Genomic DNA, 15071 nt, shown 5'->3' on the forward strand with positions numbered 1-15071 from the left:
TGCCTCCTGAATCACCAAATAAAACTCCACTCATTTCTCCAAACAGCTCCGTGTGAAGGCCCGCTCTTTGGGGCTTCTCAGCAAACGTTTTTTTTTTTTTTTTTTTAAGGAGCAGGTGAAGCTGAATTGAGGTTTTTAACATGAGAATTGTGTTCTTGAAGCAGGGTTTTGTTTCCTTTTGACACTTTTTTTTTTTAAATTTGCTGAAACAAAAAGAAACTGAACCTTGGTGTGCCATGTTGGTAACCTTTGTTTAATAGACAAGTTTCAGGTGATAAACGTCAACAGAATAATGCAGATCTAGAGTTTGAAGCCCTTCATAAAGCAGGGGAACATATAAAAAAAACAAAACAGTTGTGACATTATCACCACCTTTCTTTCCCCTGATGGTAGGCAGCTACTGAATATTTGTAGACCTACTCAGTCCTTAGTGAGAGACCTTCCTCTATGACCTTTTAAAAATCTTTTTACACCTGTACGTCCGGCCTCAGATGTGGCTTTATTACTGTATGTGTGCGTGTACATAGAGAATGTTTGTTTACTGTTTTTGTTTACATTTCCAATTATTTATTAAAGTTCTTGTCTAATTGAACCCGGAGCAGGGTCGGAAACCAGAGTGAGAGGGAGAGAGTATGAAAAAGAAAGACAAAAAGAAAGAAAAAAGAGGGAGAATAGCATTGACGAGGCAACATCCCCTCCTTTTCCCCAGGTCCAGTGCATCTTGTTTGCCCCTGAAACAGAATTACAAAGGAGGGGGGGAGGAGTGAGAAGAAAGAGGAAAGAAAAGTCAGAGAAGGAAGATGCTAAAGAAAAATAAACATGGGAGAAATAAATGCTTTAATGAGACAGTGTTTTCAACTAGCCTCTGCAGAGGAAAACATTGCACAACCCACAGTTTTAAACATACTTTTTGTGGACACTTTATTCTACAGCCCTTGGTCTGCAAGGTGAGAAAGTGTAGGACAAGAAAGTGCATAAAACAAGCGTTGACCCAACAGTTACAACAATGCTACAGGTTGTCTCTTAGAGAAGAGTAGTGGATACAGGAAGCAAGTGGCAAGATCAGGCTGTAAAATTAAGTGCAACCCACAGAAAACAAACGAACATTGCTCGAAAATACAATATGACCCATAAGCTTTCATTTATATCTGATAGTGCTACGTAAAAATGATACACATGCTCATAATAGTGTTAACATGAAACAAAAAGTACATTAAAAAGGTAGTTTGGATTATGTGAAGAGGGTTTTTATAAGGTACTCATTGATAGTCAGTGTATTAGCTACAGTAGATGGCGGTCGGCAGGCTCTCAGTTTAGAGAAGCAGAGAGGAGGAGCAGCAAAACATATATAACCCCTTAAAAAGAAACACCTTAACAAATCAATATCAGTTTCAGTGTACTCTGTATTTGTAATATTTTCAATTTACCTTACCATCAAAGAGTCTCTTCTGTCAGGAAAAACAAGCCGAACATTGGTCTCTCCAAAGCCACCAAACTTCATTGGAAAAATCTGTAATTTTACCTTACAGAGCAGGAAGTTCCTGGTCTACCGCTGCCTTGATCGGTTAGTTAGTTTGAGTTATTGTGTGACTTAAATTCATCTGCATTAACTTTTTAAAACACTGAAATCACTTGATAACACAAATAAACTAACCGATTGAGGCAGCAGTAGACCAACAAATACCGTGTTCTGCAAGGTTAAATTATTGATTTTGCCTATGGAGTTTGGTTGGAGTGATTTTTTGGCTTATATAAAAGTGATTTCCCATCGGAAAAAGTGGTGAAAAAACTTTAAATATAGCATATACTTAAAACTGATTTATCTGTTTCAGTGTATATGTTGTCCAATACTTTTTTTTTAAACACAACATAATTGTTTTTTTTTATAAGCAACATTATGAGTGTGTTTAATCCTTTTTCTTACTACAAGTTTGTGTACTTGTTTTATTCTATATATATTTATTCTATATATCTATATTGCACATTTATATTTCACTGAAAATACCAGTGAAATTTACTGTTTCAGGGCCTTGATGCCATTTTGGATTTTACATATAAATAAATAATATCAGCTCTAAAAGTCCAGTATCTGTTGGGCTCTAAACTTGACAGAGATTTTTTTTTCTGCACAGAGAATCCTGCTGTTTCTGCAAACTGGAGGCACACCGACCGCCAAACACACTGACTATGGATAAGTACCTCACACAACCCCGCTTCAAAAAATCCAAACTATCCCTTTAAGGGGTAGGCAAATCCACAGTGGCACACTTAATACAGGCTTCAAATTTTTGAATACATTCATCGAATTAGTTACATTTCATCAATTAGGAATCTTTAACTATCAACTAATTACTAATGTCCAGTTTAAACAAATATATACACAAAGACTTTACATTATCCAATGCAATAATATGGAAAAAACATGAATATTTCCAGTATGGTGGATATGCATAATTGTGTAACATTTTAAAATGCCGTCTTTTTTCTGTAATACCGAAGGTAAAATCTAAACATCAAACCTTGTCGACTGGAGTTGCCTCCCCCTTGGTCCACTGATGAACAATAAACTGTACATGTACATGACATCACACACACTTGCACTGGCATGGCACATGCTGGTGGCTTGTGGTGTAACACCCAAACACACACACGTACATAATTTTACAGAAAACACGCACACACTCCTCTTCAGGCAGGCTTGGGTCAGGCGATAGTTGGGGTGGGGTGAAAGGACAGCTGCGTGTCGATACAGCTGTAGCTCTGTATTTACCTGCAGTGGCTTATTTACCCAACGCTTTGATGCCAATTGCAGCCTCTTCATCCATTGCATTTAGAACGGTGATCTGAAAGAGCACAGAGGAGTCTGGTTAGGATCGGTTTTTAAATATAAGATGTTTTTTTTCTGTCCAACATCAGCTTCGGTATTTTAATCTGCGTGTCTGGTTGCTTTCACACCTAACCGGTTTTGCTCAGTTAAAAAAAGACCCATGCAGTTCGTTGTGGTATGAAAGCAAACGAACCAAACGCAGGATTTTATAAGAGCAAGTATGTGATTTTAGCATGATTTCAAAAGGTGAACTACAAATAAATGCCTCCTTTGTCCTGCTCTACCTGTTAGTCGTTTTCAGTTTAATATTATGCCCAGTAATTTCTGAGCTCTTTGTGACAGAAAAGAACACAAATATACACATCAGACACATTAAAGTGCTGTGAAAACTTCCGTCAGTCACTGGAAATTGATTTCAGTGTGAACAGGAACCTCTGAGTTTGACACCCTTGTCTCAAGCTTCCTACAGACTGTGAGATTTCAGCAATCTTAAGTTTACAGCGAGCCACACCGTGCGAACCTTCCTGATTTTCCCAGAAGACTCCTGTTCCTCATTTCCCTCCATATTTATTCCTAGGATCACAATTCTCCCGTACTTCTCCTGATTTCTTGCAAATTTTCTCTCATTTCCCTTTTTATTGTCACCGCCTGTTTCTGACACTGCACAGCGTGTATAAGCACTACACAACTCTCAAAGTCTGTTTCCACCCAGACAACAATACAGCTGCACCAGACTTCCTATGAAGAATTCCTGTTTCATAAAGAAACTTTTAAAGGAAAGGGTATACAATTAAAGAAAACTAATGAATATTAGTTTATGCCAGAGATGACTTAAATTCATGCTAGAGGGCTGAATTATTCTGTTTTCTTTCCTGAGAATTTAAAGTATTCAACATAAAAAACAGTGTTGCTCTGTATACACTAACTGAATAGTCGGCTTCGATGTGAGTCATTATATAAGAAAACATCATCAGGGTGTATGATCCATCCATCCCTCAGCTCTAGTAGTAAACAATGAAGCTGAGCATGACTCAAGCCCTTGCAACAGTGGTATTTTTATATGTATGGAAAAAAAAATCCAAAGAGGAGGAGGAGGAAGAGGAGAATATGGAACCGTTCACGACGAGGGAAAAGACACCGATTTGGGATGCCAAGTTTCCAACGAGACCTTGAGGTAACGTTCAGCATTTTTGTAGTATGCTCTGTATGTTAAAATAGTATGCATGAATGTATGCTGAAGCTTTCCTATTGGCTGGTTAGTAAATTAAGTTTGGTGTTAGCAGCCACATTGTGAGATGGTTAACCTAAATTTCCGACAGTCAGAATTTCGTCCCAGGCTCTTTGAACCGCTCTTACAGTGCAACATAGGACCGCTGTTTCAGAGGCCCGACCAGATATGTCACCACGTTTCTTTCATGTTGCTCATATTTCTGGTTCGTCTGGGACGGCCCAAAAATGCACAGTGTGTATATATACCCAGCCTTACTCCCAGATCATCTACATCACTGTGGTTACAATTTAAAAATGAAGCTGAGAAAAAGTGCTATCAGAAGTCCAACTTTATCATGCAGACAAGAGCTGCTTTCTGTCCTACTGTAATCATTTGACACCTTTGATTTAACTATTACAACAATTTAAAATTTCATATTTGGGGTTCTGGACCGTTGGGCAGACAAAAGGGGTAATTTGATGATGTACCTTCACACTCTGGAACATTTTTCCATTTAAATTTTCACAGTTTTTGACATTTTATAGGGGATACCAATGATTTGAGAAGTAATCAACAGATAAATCAATCGTGTCTCTAATCAGCGTTGCATATCAAGCATATAAAGCTAAATGATGAGCTAATGAATATTCTTGTGGCAACATGTCAGATCGTCTCCTCGACATCAGCTAGCTGCAGTGTAAACATGATGATGTCATTACGCTATAAACCCACAGTAGAAACTGAGTGTTTGGTGAGGTGATGGTACTGACCAGGATCTCCTCTCCGGCTTCGTTCTTGCTCTCTATCTCTTTTCCCAGGTCTCCCTCGGGAATCTTCAGGTCCTCTCTCACCTCCCCGCTGTCCTGGAGCAGGGACAGGTAGCCATCCTGGATCCCAATCAGCTGGGCGACGGGACACAACAGAAGAGAGTGAGTGGACACAGTATTTTGAAACAAGCAGGCGTACTATTTCTGTTCCTTTTTTCCCTGTCTTATTATGGGCATTGCACTGTTTTAATCCAACCAGTTTGATCAGCAGCGGTGTCACTCAATAGCCTCTTCAGTAACCTAATAGGTTTCTGTCTCTTCACAAATAGAGTGTAATCAAGAAAAGGCAGGTCTATATTGACACAAATGAATCCGTATTACTTACTGCGAATTACATGACAAATTTCAGACGAGATTAAATTACAGACGTTGAGTTAAAGCTGCATAAATGATCCCAATTGGAAGTGTCTGCAGTTACAGAGTTGTATCTTGGCACGCCTTAGAGAGTAAGTTTGATTTTAGTTTATAGATTAGTTTATAATTTGTATATACGAATCAGACAGTGTTTTCACAATAAACTTAACAGTTCTCCAGCTGTCTCACCTGGTAATCCATTCTCTTGATGTTGGGGACGTCCATGTTGTGGGTGGAAGGACAGATGTCCTCATACTTCTTACCAGTGAAGATATCGATACCAACCAGGTGGACCTGCATGGGCACAAAACACACACACAGGATGAACAATCGGTTTTCTAAGTGCAGTGTGGGGCTGGGCGATAATATCTGCATATTTTTAAGATATTCCACAATATATGACATTTCCTCTAAAATAACATACCGTAAATTCTCAAATAGCACAACAGCATATGATGCATCGCTGCAGATTAAACTACCCAATATCAGCAAATATACAATATTAGGTGCGGCAGGTCAGCTGCGCTGCCTCAGTGTGACCTGAAAACAACCTGAAACATGGACGCTCTGTCTGGCAGCCTTATTGGTTTTGGCATCAGCCCAAGTTAGGCTTAAGTTTTTAAAATAGGCTAAAACTTGAGGTCTCTCAGATACATTTTGGAGCTGGACGCCACATGCAGAGTAACAGTCTCAATCAGATGACCGTGATTGTGTTTTTTTTTTCTACCATGGCGAAAAAAGGTCAAAGACTCATGCCTGCCAACTAGCTAGCTTTTCACAGTCAGGACAAACTCTGCTGTGAATAATGCAAGAAGACGCCGTAGTAACTTTATTTAAATAGACAGTGTTTTATTTTCTTTAGCAGCAAACAAACACAGAGACTTTCAGTAACTATTATACTGAAACCTGAGCTTGTATACACACTTTATGACTGGTTCCTACAGGTTTCAACAAGTTAAATTTAAGACTTTTAAGACCTTATTAAGACCATTATGCAATTCATAAGACCTATTTTACATCCATACTGACAAAAAAGTCCATGCACAGTTACATTATTGGTTATTGGTTAAATGTTGGTTTCGTTTTGTAGCATTTACAGCGTGATTAATACAGTATGTTCCCCTAAAGAGATGTTAAAAGTAAGACTCAAGTTAATGCAGCTTTATAAAAGTAACATTCACTCAAAATCCAATTTTTAATACCTGTCAAATAAGACATTTTAAAGCCCAAAATTCAGATGATTGGATTTTAGACTCTTTAAGGACCTGCAGAAACCCTGTAAAGTAACGTAACTACCCCTCAAGCAAACAACGGAAACAATGAAAACTTCAATATGATGATATGGTTATTTGCTTTATCCCATTGTGGAAGGACAAAGCTTGTCCTTCAATACCCTGAAGAATACTGTCATGTCCAAACGTTGGTAAAATATAGAATATTGTATTTTGCATCCTGGCGATGAGTGTGCAACTATTTTCTCCCACAACATGTGCTTTTCCTTGGTCTGCACCTCTCCAAATTGGTGTGCATCCCTTCCTTCTGCCATCTGCTATATCTCACATTATGCGACATACAGCTCAGCCCTAGTGCATCTATCCCATAACAAAATTAAAAGAAACATTTGCAATATTTCATCAGTCCGTATCCATAAAATATTAAATGTCCAATGTGTAAAGTAAGTGCTTGAGTTGCCAACTATCCTTCAAAAAGAGTAGTATGCTATAAATGAGCGTGCCAAGTGTTGACTTTTAGACATCATGTATAATACTGAATATCTTTTAGAAGTAGAAATCCAGTAGGGAGACATTATTGTTCTTGTCCAGACTAAGTGTCCATTAATGTGCATTAATATTAATGACTGTGACCTTGTGTTTATTCCAGAGATAAATGGACAGATAATAGAGTGTCCACTGACATTCTCCCTCTGTCTGTGTTTCTCCTCACGGGGTAGTTATTCGTCTGAGTCACACAAGAAATCCCTCCAAAGACGTCCTTCAACTTCATTAGTTTTGAACAGTTTCGTCTCTTCATTTGGGACATCAGCACTCGAGCATTTACTGACCTTAGCGTGGCCGTGCTTGCCAGTCTTGGAGGTGGACATCTCAACGATCTTGCAGGGTCGTCCTTTCAGCACAACGAAGCCATTTTTGCGCAGGGCCGAGCACTGCATGGGGTAGGTGGCGGACGCCCCGGCATCACCTGTCTGGAAGTCCAGCTCTGCATCTGCCATGGCTGCTGTGGAGGTCAACACACAGGATTCAGACATTCATACACATCCAGAACTCATTCAGGGGAAAGACGGCATGCAGGCATAATTATTTAATACTGTGACATGAGACTAGATGTTGACTGGGATGACAATTCAGTGGTGCAATTTTCCAGACTTCTTAGATTGTTCTGAGCGCAGAGAGTACTTAATACCTTTACCAACACTAAGTACCAGTCAAAATTAGAGTGGATGTGATATACTAACTTTGGTGAGTTGCCAAACAGTACATTATTTTAAAAAATATGAGCATGTTTCTCTACGAAACTCTTTATTCATCAAAGAAAAGAAGCCTTAAACACAGTCTAAACACAAACAACCATACATCTGATCTTTCTAACCACTTTTACAATGACACCTTATAACAAACCACCAATTTAGATTAAATATTGATTTATCAACCACAAATAAAACATTGTAAAACAGATTGGAATATTTGATTTAACATTATCTTCTTTCTCTATTCAGTGATGTTTACTTGGACTGATAAAAGTATTTACTTTCTGCTCAACTTTATTATGCTTAACACTGGACTTCTACTTGGATTTACATGTCAAAGAGTAAGCAGTGGTGGAATGTAACTAAGTTTAATTTTACTCAAATACTGCGCTTAAGTACAAATTTGAAGTACCTTTTCCATTTCTCAACACTTTATACTTCTACTACAATACTTCTCAGAGATAAATGAACTTTTTCTCCATTAAGTTTATTTGACAGCTTACATTATGAGTTACTTTACAATTTAAGATTTTATACACATAAAACATGAATAATATGATGTTACAATAAAGAAAATTAGAGATTAAACCATGAGACGAATTATTCAGCAACTCTTTTCATAACGGATTAATCATGTAAGAAATGTTTTCAGCTTGTCAAATGTGAGGATCTGCTGGTGCTTTGAGGTTTAGACTGTTGGTCGGACAGAAAAAGACATCTGAAGCTCTGGGTAATCCATAATTATATTTAAAGGTAGAATCAATAGGATTTGTGTCAGTTGCTCAAGGACGTCAAATACAGACTGTTTGGGTGGTGAAGCGTTTTGAGCAAAGCAAAATAATGAGGAAAATAGGGCGAAGGGCGAGGTCTCTGCAGATGCCAGCGACACCACACACTTCTGATGGGTCATGGGTGAGGCCTGAGAGGGATTATTTTTTATGGGTGTATACACTGTTTTTTGAGGAAAGCCCCGCATAGTTTGCCTTCGAGTTATTTCATGCAAAATTCCGAATGTGTCATATTTTCAGTGCAGTATTTACAGTAAACTGAATGATTTTGATGTTTAGATTGTTGGTCAGACATCACATTCAACTCTGGGTTATTTAATCATTAGTTACAACCCTATACGAAATTAGCACCACCTCAATCAACTATAAATTCAACTGCAACGTTGATGCATGAGTATTAACATTTAATATTATTTATTACCCAGCTTTGTTAAATACCCGATTCTGGCTAGTCCGCTATTTCTGAATAGCAGACTGTTGCTATGAGTAACAGACTTTTGCTATGGATGCAGTTCTAATCATAGACTCACAGAATCATTTATATATAGGTATATTTACAATAATGACTGCTCACTGTATATTATCCCTCACATTTATTATATATCAGCGGATAAATTGTATACACTCACATGGGACATTTTTCTGAATGGAGTACTTTTACTTTTGGTACTTTTTACATTTTACTTATGACACTTGCATACTTAAAATAAAGAAACATTTTCAATGCATGAGTTTTACTTGCAATGTAGTTCATTTACAGTATTGTAGTCCTTTTACTTCAGTTAAAATGAGTATTTATGCGAGTTAGTCCATGAAGAAAGACAAGCAGTCTGCTGCCTGGTGAATATCTGTCAGTATCTGGTGAGAACAAGATGGAAATTTGAGAGTCGGCTGGTGGCACCAATGAAAACTTGGACGTGTGGGGGAAAATTACACTTTCATTCAATGCAGTGGAGCTCAGGGCAGGGCAGAGTGAAGCAGCAGAACCAGACAGGGCTAAATAAAGCAACAGAAACATGGCACCTGTCAGACAAACCAAGCCCAGTCCTGCTGCAAAAAGTTATCATTAAATTATTAAAAGTTCTAAGTTATAAGTGGAGTTTGATTTAGTTTTAAGCATTAATGTTTGCTGCAAACTATGCCTCATTTGTTAACCAAACTTTTTCAAGCTGCTGTAATGTTCCGGCGGTGCAGACTGGTGCCACGAGTACAACATAACTGACAGACAACTGCCAAAAGTTTAGCAACTGACTCATAATATTCAAACAAATAACCATATTCATGAAATACATCATTCAGAGCTCTGTCACATGCATGTGAGAGACCGAAGTTATGTAGGCTTTAACTGCTCAATTAGGGCGGCTGCTCACCGGGTTAAAAACGATAACCCAGGCCTGCTAATCCGCGCTAATGACCCATAAATCAAATTTCAAGCAGGCGTCTCGGGGCGTGATTTATTTAACGACCTGTTAGGCTGCAAACTGAACATAAAACGTTAAATGCTGGAGCAAAATGAAGCGGCAAGTCACACCATGGGTGCAGTATGTGATACACTTTGTCCGCAGTGTTGAAAAGAAAGGGCTGACTGCGGCCTAGTGCGTACAGAACGTACGGCCCGTCGTGCCGTCGCTGACGGACTTGTCTAGAACCCTTGATTTGCGAAACTCTCGTGAGATTTTGACGCCTTGTGCAATTTGTACTAGCTAACTATAGTTAGTAAAATAATAACGCTCTGACTGTAACATCGGAAGACTCAGGGACAGAAGACACTTGGTTTTGGTTCGGGAAATACCATGGTTTGAATTAAAAATTGGTATTCTCGCGAGATCTTTCGCGACTCTGGGGTTCCCTTCTAGACTGGACCTCGATAACGTATCAGTCGGTGTACCCGCATCTGACTGACTGCACTCAGGCCGAGGCCCTTCTGATAAAGACATTCATGATCACAAGCCAACAAATGACAACCTTAAAGACACTAAACCCGGCCGTGACATTAAAGTAGACCCTCTGTGATGATTTTACCCCTGTGCTGACCGTTAAAACGCCCACATATATGGAAATTGATTGTGGCCCGCTTGTGTACAGTAATGACTAAGCTAATACTCGTGATGGCTACGGCGTGCAGCAGCCTATTGAACAGACTATGATATCAGTTAATTTAATCATGTTGTGTGAGGAGATCGAGCCGGTGACAGGTGTGTGAAAGCATTAAAAGTGCTGTCAAATTCAGCCGAGTGTAGCGGGATGTGCAAACTTAAAACAAAGAAAAAAAAAAAGGCGAAGGAGTCATCGGGTATTTTTCCATTTTAGTTGCCGTTAGAGTGTGATTAAGTTAGCCGCATCTCCCGGTGGCCGTGTGGTAATAAAGCTACTGTCACTCATTGCACACTTTGATGCATTTAAAGGGAATATGTCATAATACAGCTCCAGACAGACATGTGCATAGGATAACTCATCTGCTCAGGCGCAAACACGCCCCGTCTATTGGATGTTTTGATAAGGAACTTACCCTAGTGATAACGTCTCCCCTCTCTTCTGTTATTTATCAGCCTTTCTCCCGTTAATTCCTCCCCCTCTTTGCCTCCCTGTGTCCGCGCTAACGGGTCGTCTGGCCGGGGTCTGTCTCCTCCGCGGCGGCTCGTTTTTTGCGACGTCGCTCCCTTTTTTTTTCTTCTTTAGCTATCTGCTATCTCTCTCTTTTTTTTTATTATTCCTCTTTCATTCCCGTTCAATCCCGGTTTCCGCTCGCCTCTTTCTGGTGTGTAGATCCAGATTGCGGTTCACCTCGCGCCGAGGTCGCCTACACAACCGTTAAAGTCAGCCGCCGGGCCGCGAAGAATGAGAGCCCTGAACCCCGCTATGACTGTACTGTCTGAAGCCTGCACTCCACCTTCTTCTCTGTCTCTCCCTCATCCAACTCCTCAACAAGACAGGGCATTAAAACAAATCTAAACACATCACTTCCCATCGGAACTGTCAAAATAAAATTCCCCCACTCAAGTAAATGACAGTATTGGTGGTTGTATTCTCACATTTAACTGATAACTGGAAAACTAAGTTGAGTAGGATTTAGTTAAAGCTACTATAGGGAGTTAATAACAGTTAAAATTTCTTACTGATGCCTCTATATGAACCACATGAGTTGATACGACCATGAAGAATACAGGCTTTTTCCACAGAGTTATTCTTTCATCTGACATAAGATGAAATGAGACTGTTTACATTTTTCCAGGCAGAGCTACAATGAATAGTATGTTAGCCAGTTGCAAAGTAGGGATTGTTTTTATTTTTGACATTATATTTTGAGGTCATTATGGTGGAAATGCTACCACTTTTGTCCACAGGGGCCTTCAAAATCAACAAAATACAAAACTTCCGTGTAGTAGCTTTAAGGGACGCAGATAGACTTTAGCTGCAATTTGCTGCACAGGTTTACTTTCAAGTAAGTTTTTCAAGTTACTCTCAAATGTCAATATAGGCCTCTTTGTATTACACTTATGTTATATTATGCATTCTGAAATAGGTTGTTTGCAGTTGTTTCATGACACACCTTAAAATATGTCTGTACATGTTTATGCAAAGATGCTGTTTATGCATGTAAACAGTAGTTCGGGAGCTGTTGTTATCTTAATGTTGACATTCCCATTGAGTGATTTGTATTCAAATGCAGAGGTGGAATTTAGGACATTATAAAAGAGAAACTTTATTTGAAAAAATGTGAAGGAGTAACTGGTTAGTGTAAAATATGAGGTGATTCATTTTAACTGATAAACACCTGTTTCATTTATTATCAGGCTAATAATCAAAATTTGACAAATACTTCACTATTGTTCCTTTCACAGTATTTCTACTCTTACTTTGAAAGTAGAGTAGCATCTTTTCCGGTATTCTCATAGCTAATTTCATGTTGCTTGATGCTGCATTCATCCTGCCTGTGAACCAAACCTCGGCAATTTTGGCATCTTCTGCGCATGCGCAGCTTTTCATTCTAGTGCAGCATGGACCAGTCTGCTCTTCTGGAGTTTTTTTTTTTTTTTGCTTCCAGTGGAGCTATTGAGTGTACGTAAACGCCACGAAGGCGTTGATCTTCCCACACGATTGACATACATTTTTTCAGGTTTCCATAATGAAAAACATTCATAAAACAGTGTTAAATAATTTGCAAATATATTTTATTTGCACACTTCTATTATCACCCACAGCCACTATTGTGATTTTTCTGTTTTTTTTAAAGTTTGAAAATTGTTTAAACACAGTGTGTGCTGAAAGTAAAAGTCACAGGTCAGGGTGTGCACAGTACTCTACATTCACTAAACAAAAGTTTGATAAACTTTTGTTTGTTTGAACCAAGTTTCTTTTCTATATTTTACCCTGTATCTGTCTTAATCCACAGTGTCATTGCTGCCATCCTGTCAGAGTGCTCCTTTGCTGGCTGTAATTCCCTCTGCTACTCATAATTACACTTCTAATTAGAGCCTTTTTTTCTCAGTCCAGAGACGCATGGCTTCTGTGCACAGCGAATGGTTTCGTTGAACTTGGCAGTTCTTAGAGCTGCTGGGTTAAATTTAGTGCTGTGAAACTGGAGTCCTATGACCTATGTGCCGATGGCTGTAGTTAAAGGCACCGTAACCCTAAAATGAACATTCAGTTATTCCTCTCTTAATCCTGTCAAATGAAACTTCATTCAAGTTCATATACGAGCACCAAACCCACAGCAGGCAAGCCCTCAGAGCAGAATAACAATCCTGACAAGTTAAAGGGGAGGAAGACTCATTTTGGGATGAAGTGCTTCTTCAGTAAAGAACAGCAGGAAACCATAGCTTGAATTAGGCAAGGGGGTTAGAGTCTAATCAGTATTAAGTTTCATGCACAATGTAATATAGTATTATTACAACTTATTTCTAAAAACTAGTACATATAATACAAAAAATGAAAAGTATCCCTACCATGTGACTGATTTTCACCTAAACTAAAGTCATCATCATCATCATCATCATCATCATCATGTTGGATGAAGTCACAATGTGTTTCCTTGCCTCTGCTGGTTAAAAACAATACTTGTCTGATGAACCCATTCAACAGGTGAAGGTTAATTTACTTAAATTGCATGTTCATGGTCCGAGCATGCTGATGTATTTAAGAATGTGTATCTATGGCAAAACACCGCTTTTCATTTGGTATTTTTTGCAGAAAAGTGCAGAGCCATCTTGCAGAGAACAATAATTCATTCAGTTCACTTAATTAAAACTTTATTTCTGTCTGATGCAAAAAATAAAGAGTCATTATGAAAACAAATATTATGGTAATAGGCAGTTAAATAACAAAACAATTTAACACATCACCTTATCAGAAGTTGAAGCTGTGTGTTCTACATCTAAAGGGATAGAGGACTGTGAAACCTTTGGGAAATCCTGCAGTGCTATATGTGTGTCATACATTATTTATTTTAATTTAATTTTAGTGTGCATCAATGTGAATGATTGTAATATGATATAAGGTGTTTATTGTGATCCTATCAGAAAATATACTATAATATACTATAGACTTGCAGAACTGTATTTTGATATCTTAATCTTTATTTTAAGGAGGCTGTAATTATAGTTTATTTATGTTATCTTTTCTATAATCAAACATCAGATATGGAGCATTAATCTTACATTTCGTATAACTTTTAAAACCTCATAAAAAGATCTATGAAATAGTGAATGCCTGTCTCTCTCACACACACAAAGAGATGGTATTCCAGTATGTCAGTGATGATTATAAAGACATAACTTCCTGTGATAAAACCCAACCTGCCCTCCAGATCGATCTTTCTTTTTTTTTTTTTTTTTTTTTAACTCATGAGGGAGCGGCTTCCTTCTTGCAGCCCGGGTGACATCAGGATAAAAAAACCTGACGAGTGTTTCCATTTCATGATACATCATACTTATATTCCATCTTTTTTTCCATGTCTAATTGAAAATTTGTACTTTTAACTACTTAATTTATCTGACAGCTATATGTTACTTTTCAAATTAAAATTGTGCATCATAAAACTTAGAAAACTCCTTACAAAATAGCACTGCCTATTTGAGTTATTACCACATTTCATTACCACATGCATCAATACAATAATACTGATAATCTAATAATGTAATATATGATCATTTATTAGTCACAGGGGTCAAGTACTTTTTCTGTTCCTAATTTAAGTACATTTATCCAATAATACATATTTTCTGTCCAGTGAAAACCACAATATCTCCACAATGTCAACTTTTCAGGAGCTAAGAAAAATAGTTTGTCTCCAGATGTCTCCTTGAGTTCTACTGAAAAAGTGTTTTTCACAGGACAGCAACAATATGTACTTTTGCATGAGTACTCTTTTCATTGTAGGACTTTTCCTTTTACCTTTTTTTGTATCCTGATTACATAATCCTGTTATTCCCTAAGCCTGGGGAGCTCTTATGTTATCCATCTGTATATATGTCAATGATCGAGATAGATAAACAGCAGTACAGGTAAGAGGAAAAAGACAAGGAATGCAATAAATGATCACACAACCATGGAAAAGAGGGCAAGAAAAGGCCAGTGTTGT

General features: G+C 38.2%; 1 protein-coding gene across 3 annotated transcripts; it reads right to left on the reverse strand.

Annotated features, from left to right (window-relative positions):
* Positions 1–232: 232 nt before the first annotated feature.
* LOC146305650 (eukaryotic translation initiation factor 5A-1) lies at positions 233–11411 on the reverse strand. Of its 3 annotated transcripts, none has more exons than XM_084711658.1 (6): positions 11001–11411; positions 7281–7450; positions 5408–5512; positions 4808–4939; positions 2771–2843; positions 233–731 (listed from the first exon to the last, which is right to left on the reverse strand). In XM_084711658.1, the coding sequence occupies exons 2-5, from the start codon at positions 7446–7448 to the stop codon at positions 2781–2783; spliced, it is 468 nt and encodes a 155-aa protein (XP_084567784.1). In that variant the 5' UTR covers positions 7449–7450; positions 11001–11411; the 3' UTR covers positions 233–731; positions 2771–2780. The 3 variants fall into 3 exon arrangements, with proteins under 3 accessions (XP_084567784.1, XP_084567783.1, XP_084567785.1); XM_084711657.1 differs by having other exon boundaries at positions 7281–7453; positions 11001–11410; XM_084711659.1 differs by having other exon boundaries at positions 7281–7453; positions 11276–11397.
* Positions 11412–15071: the final 3660 nt, after the last annotated feature.

The sequence above is a fragment of the Lutjanus erythropterus genome, chromosome 23 (assembly GCF_056507025.1).
Source record: "Lutjanus erythropterus isolate fLutEry1 chromosome 23, fLutEry1.hap2, whole genome shotgun sequence".
Lineage (NCBI taxonomy): Eukaryota > Metazoa > Chordata > Actinopteri > Lutjaniformes > Lutjanidae > Lutjanus > Lutjanus erythropterus.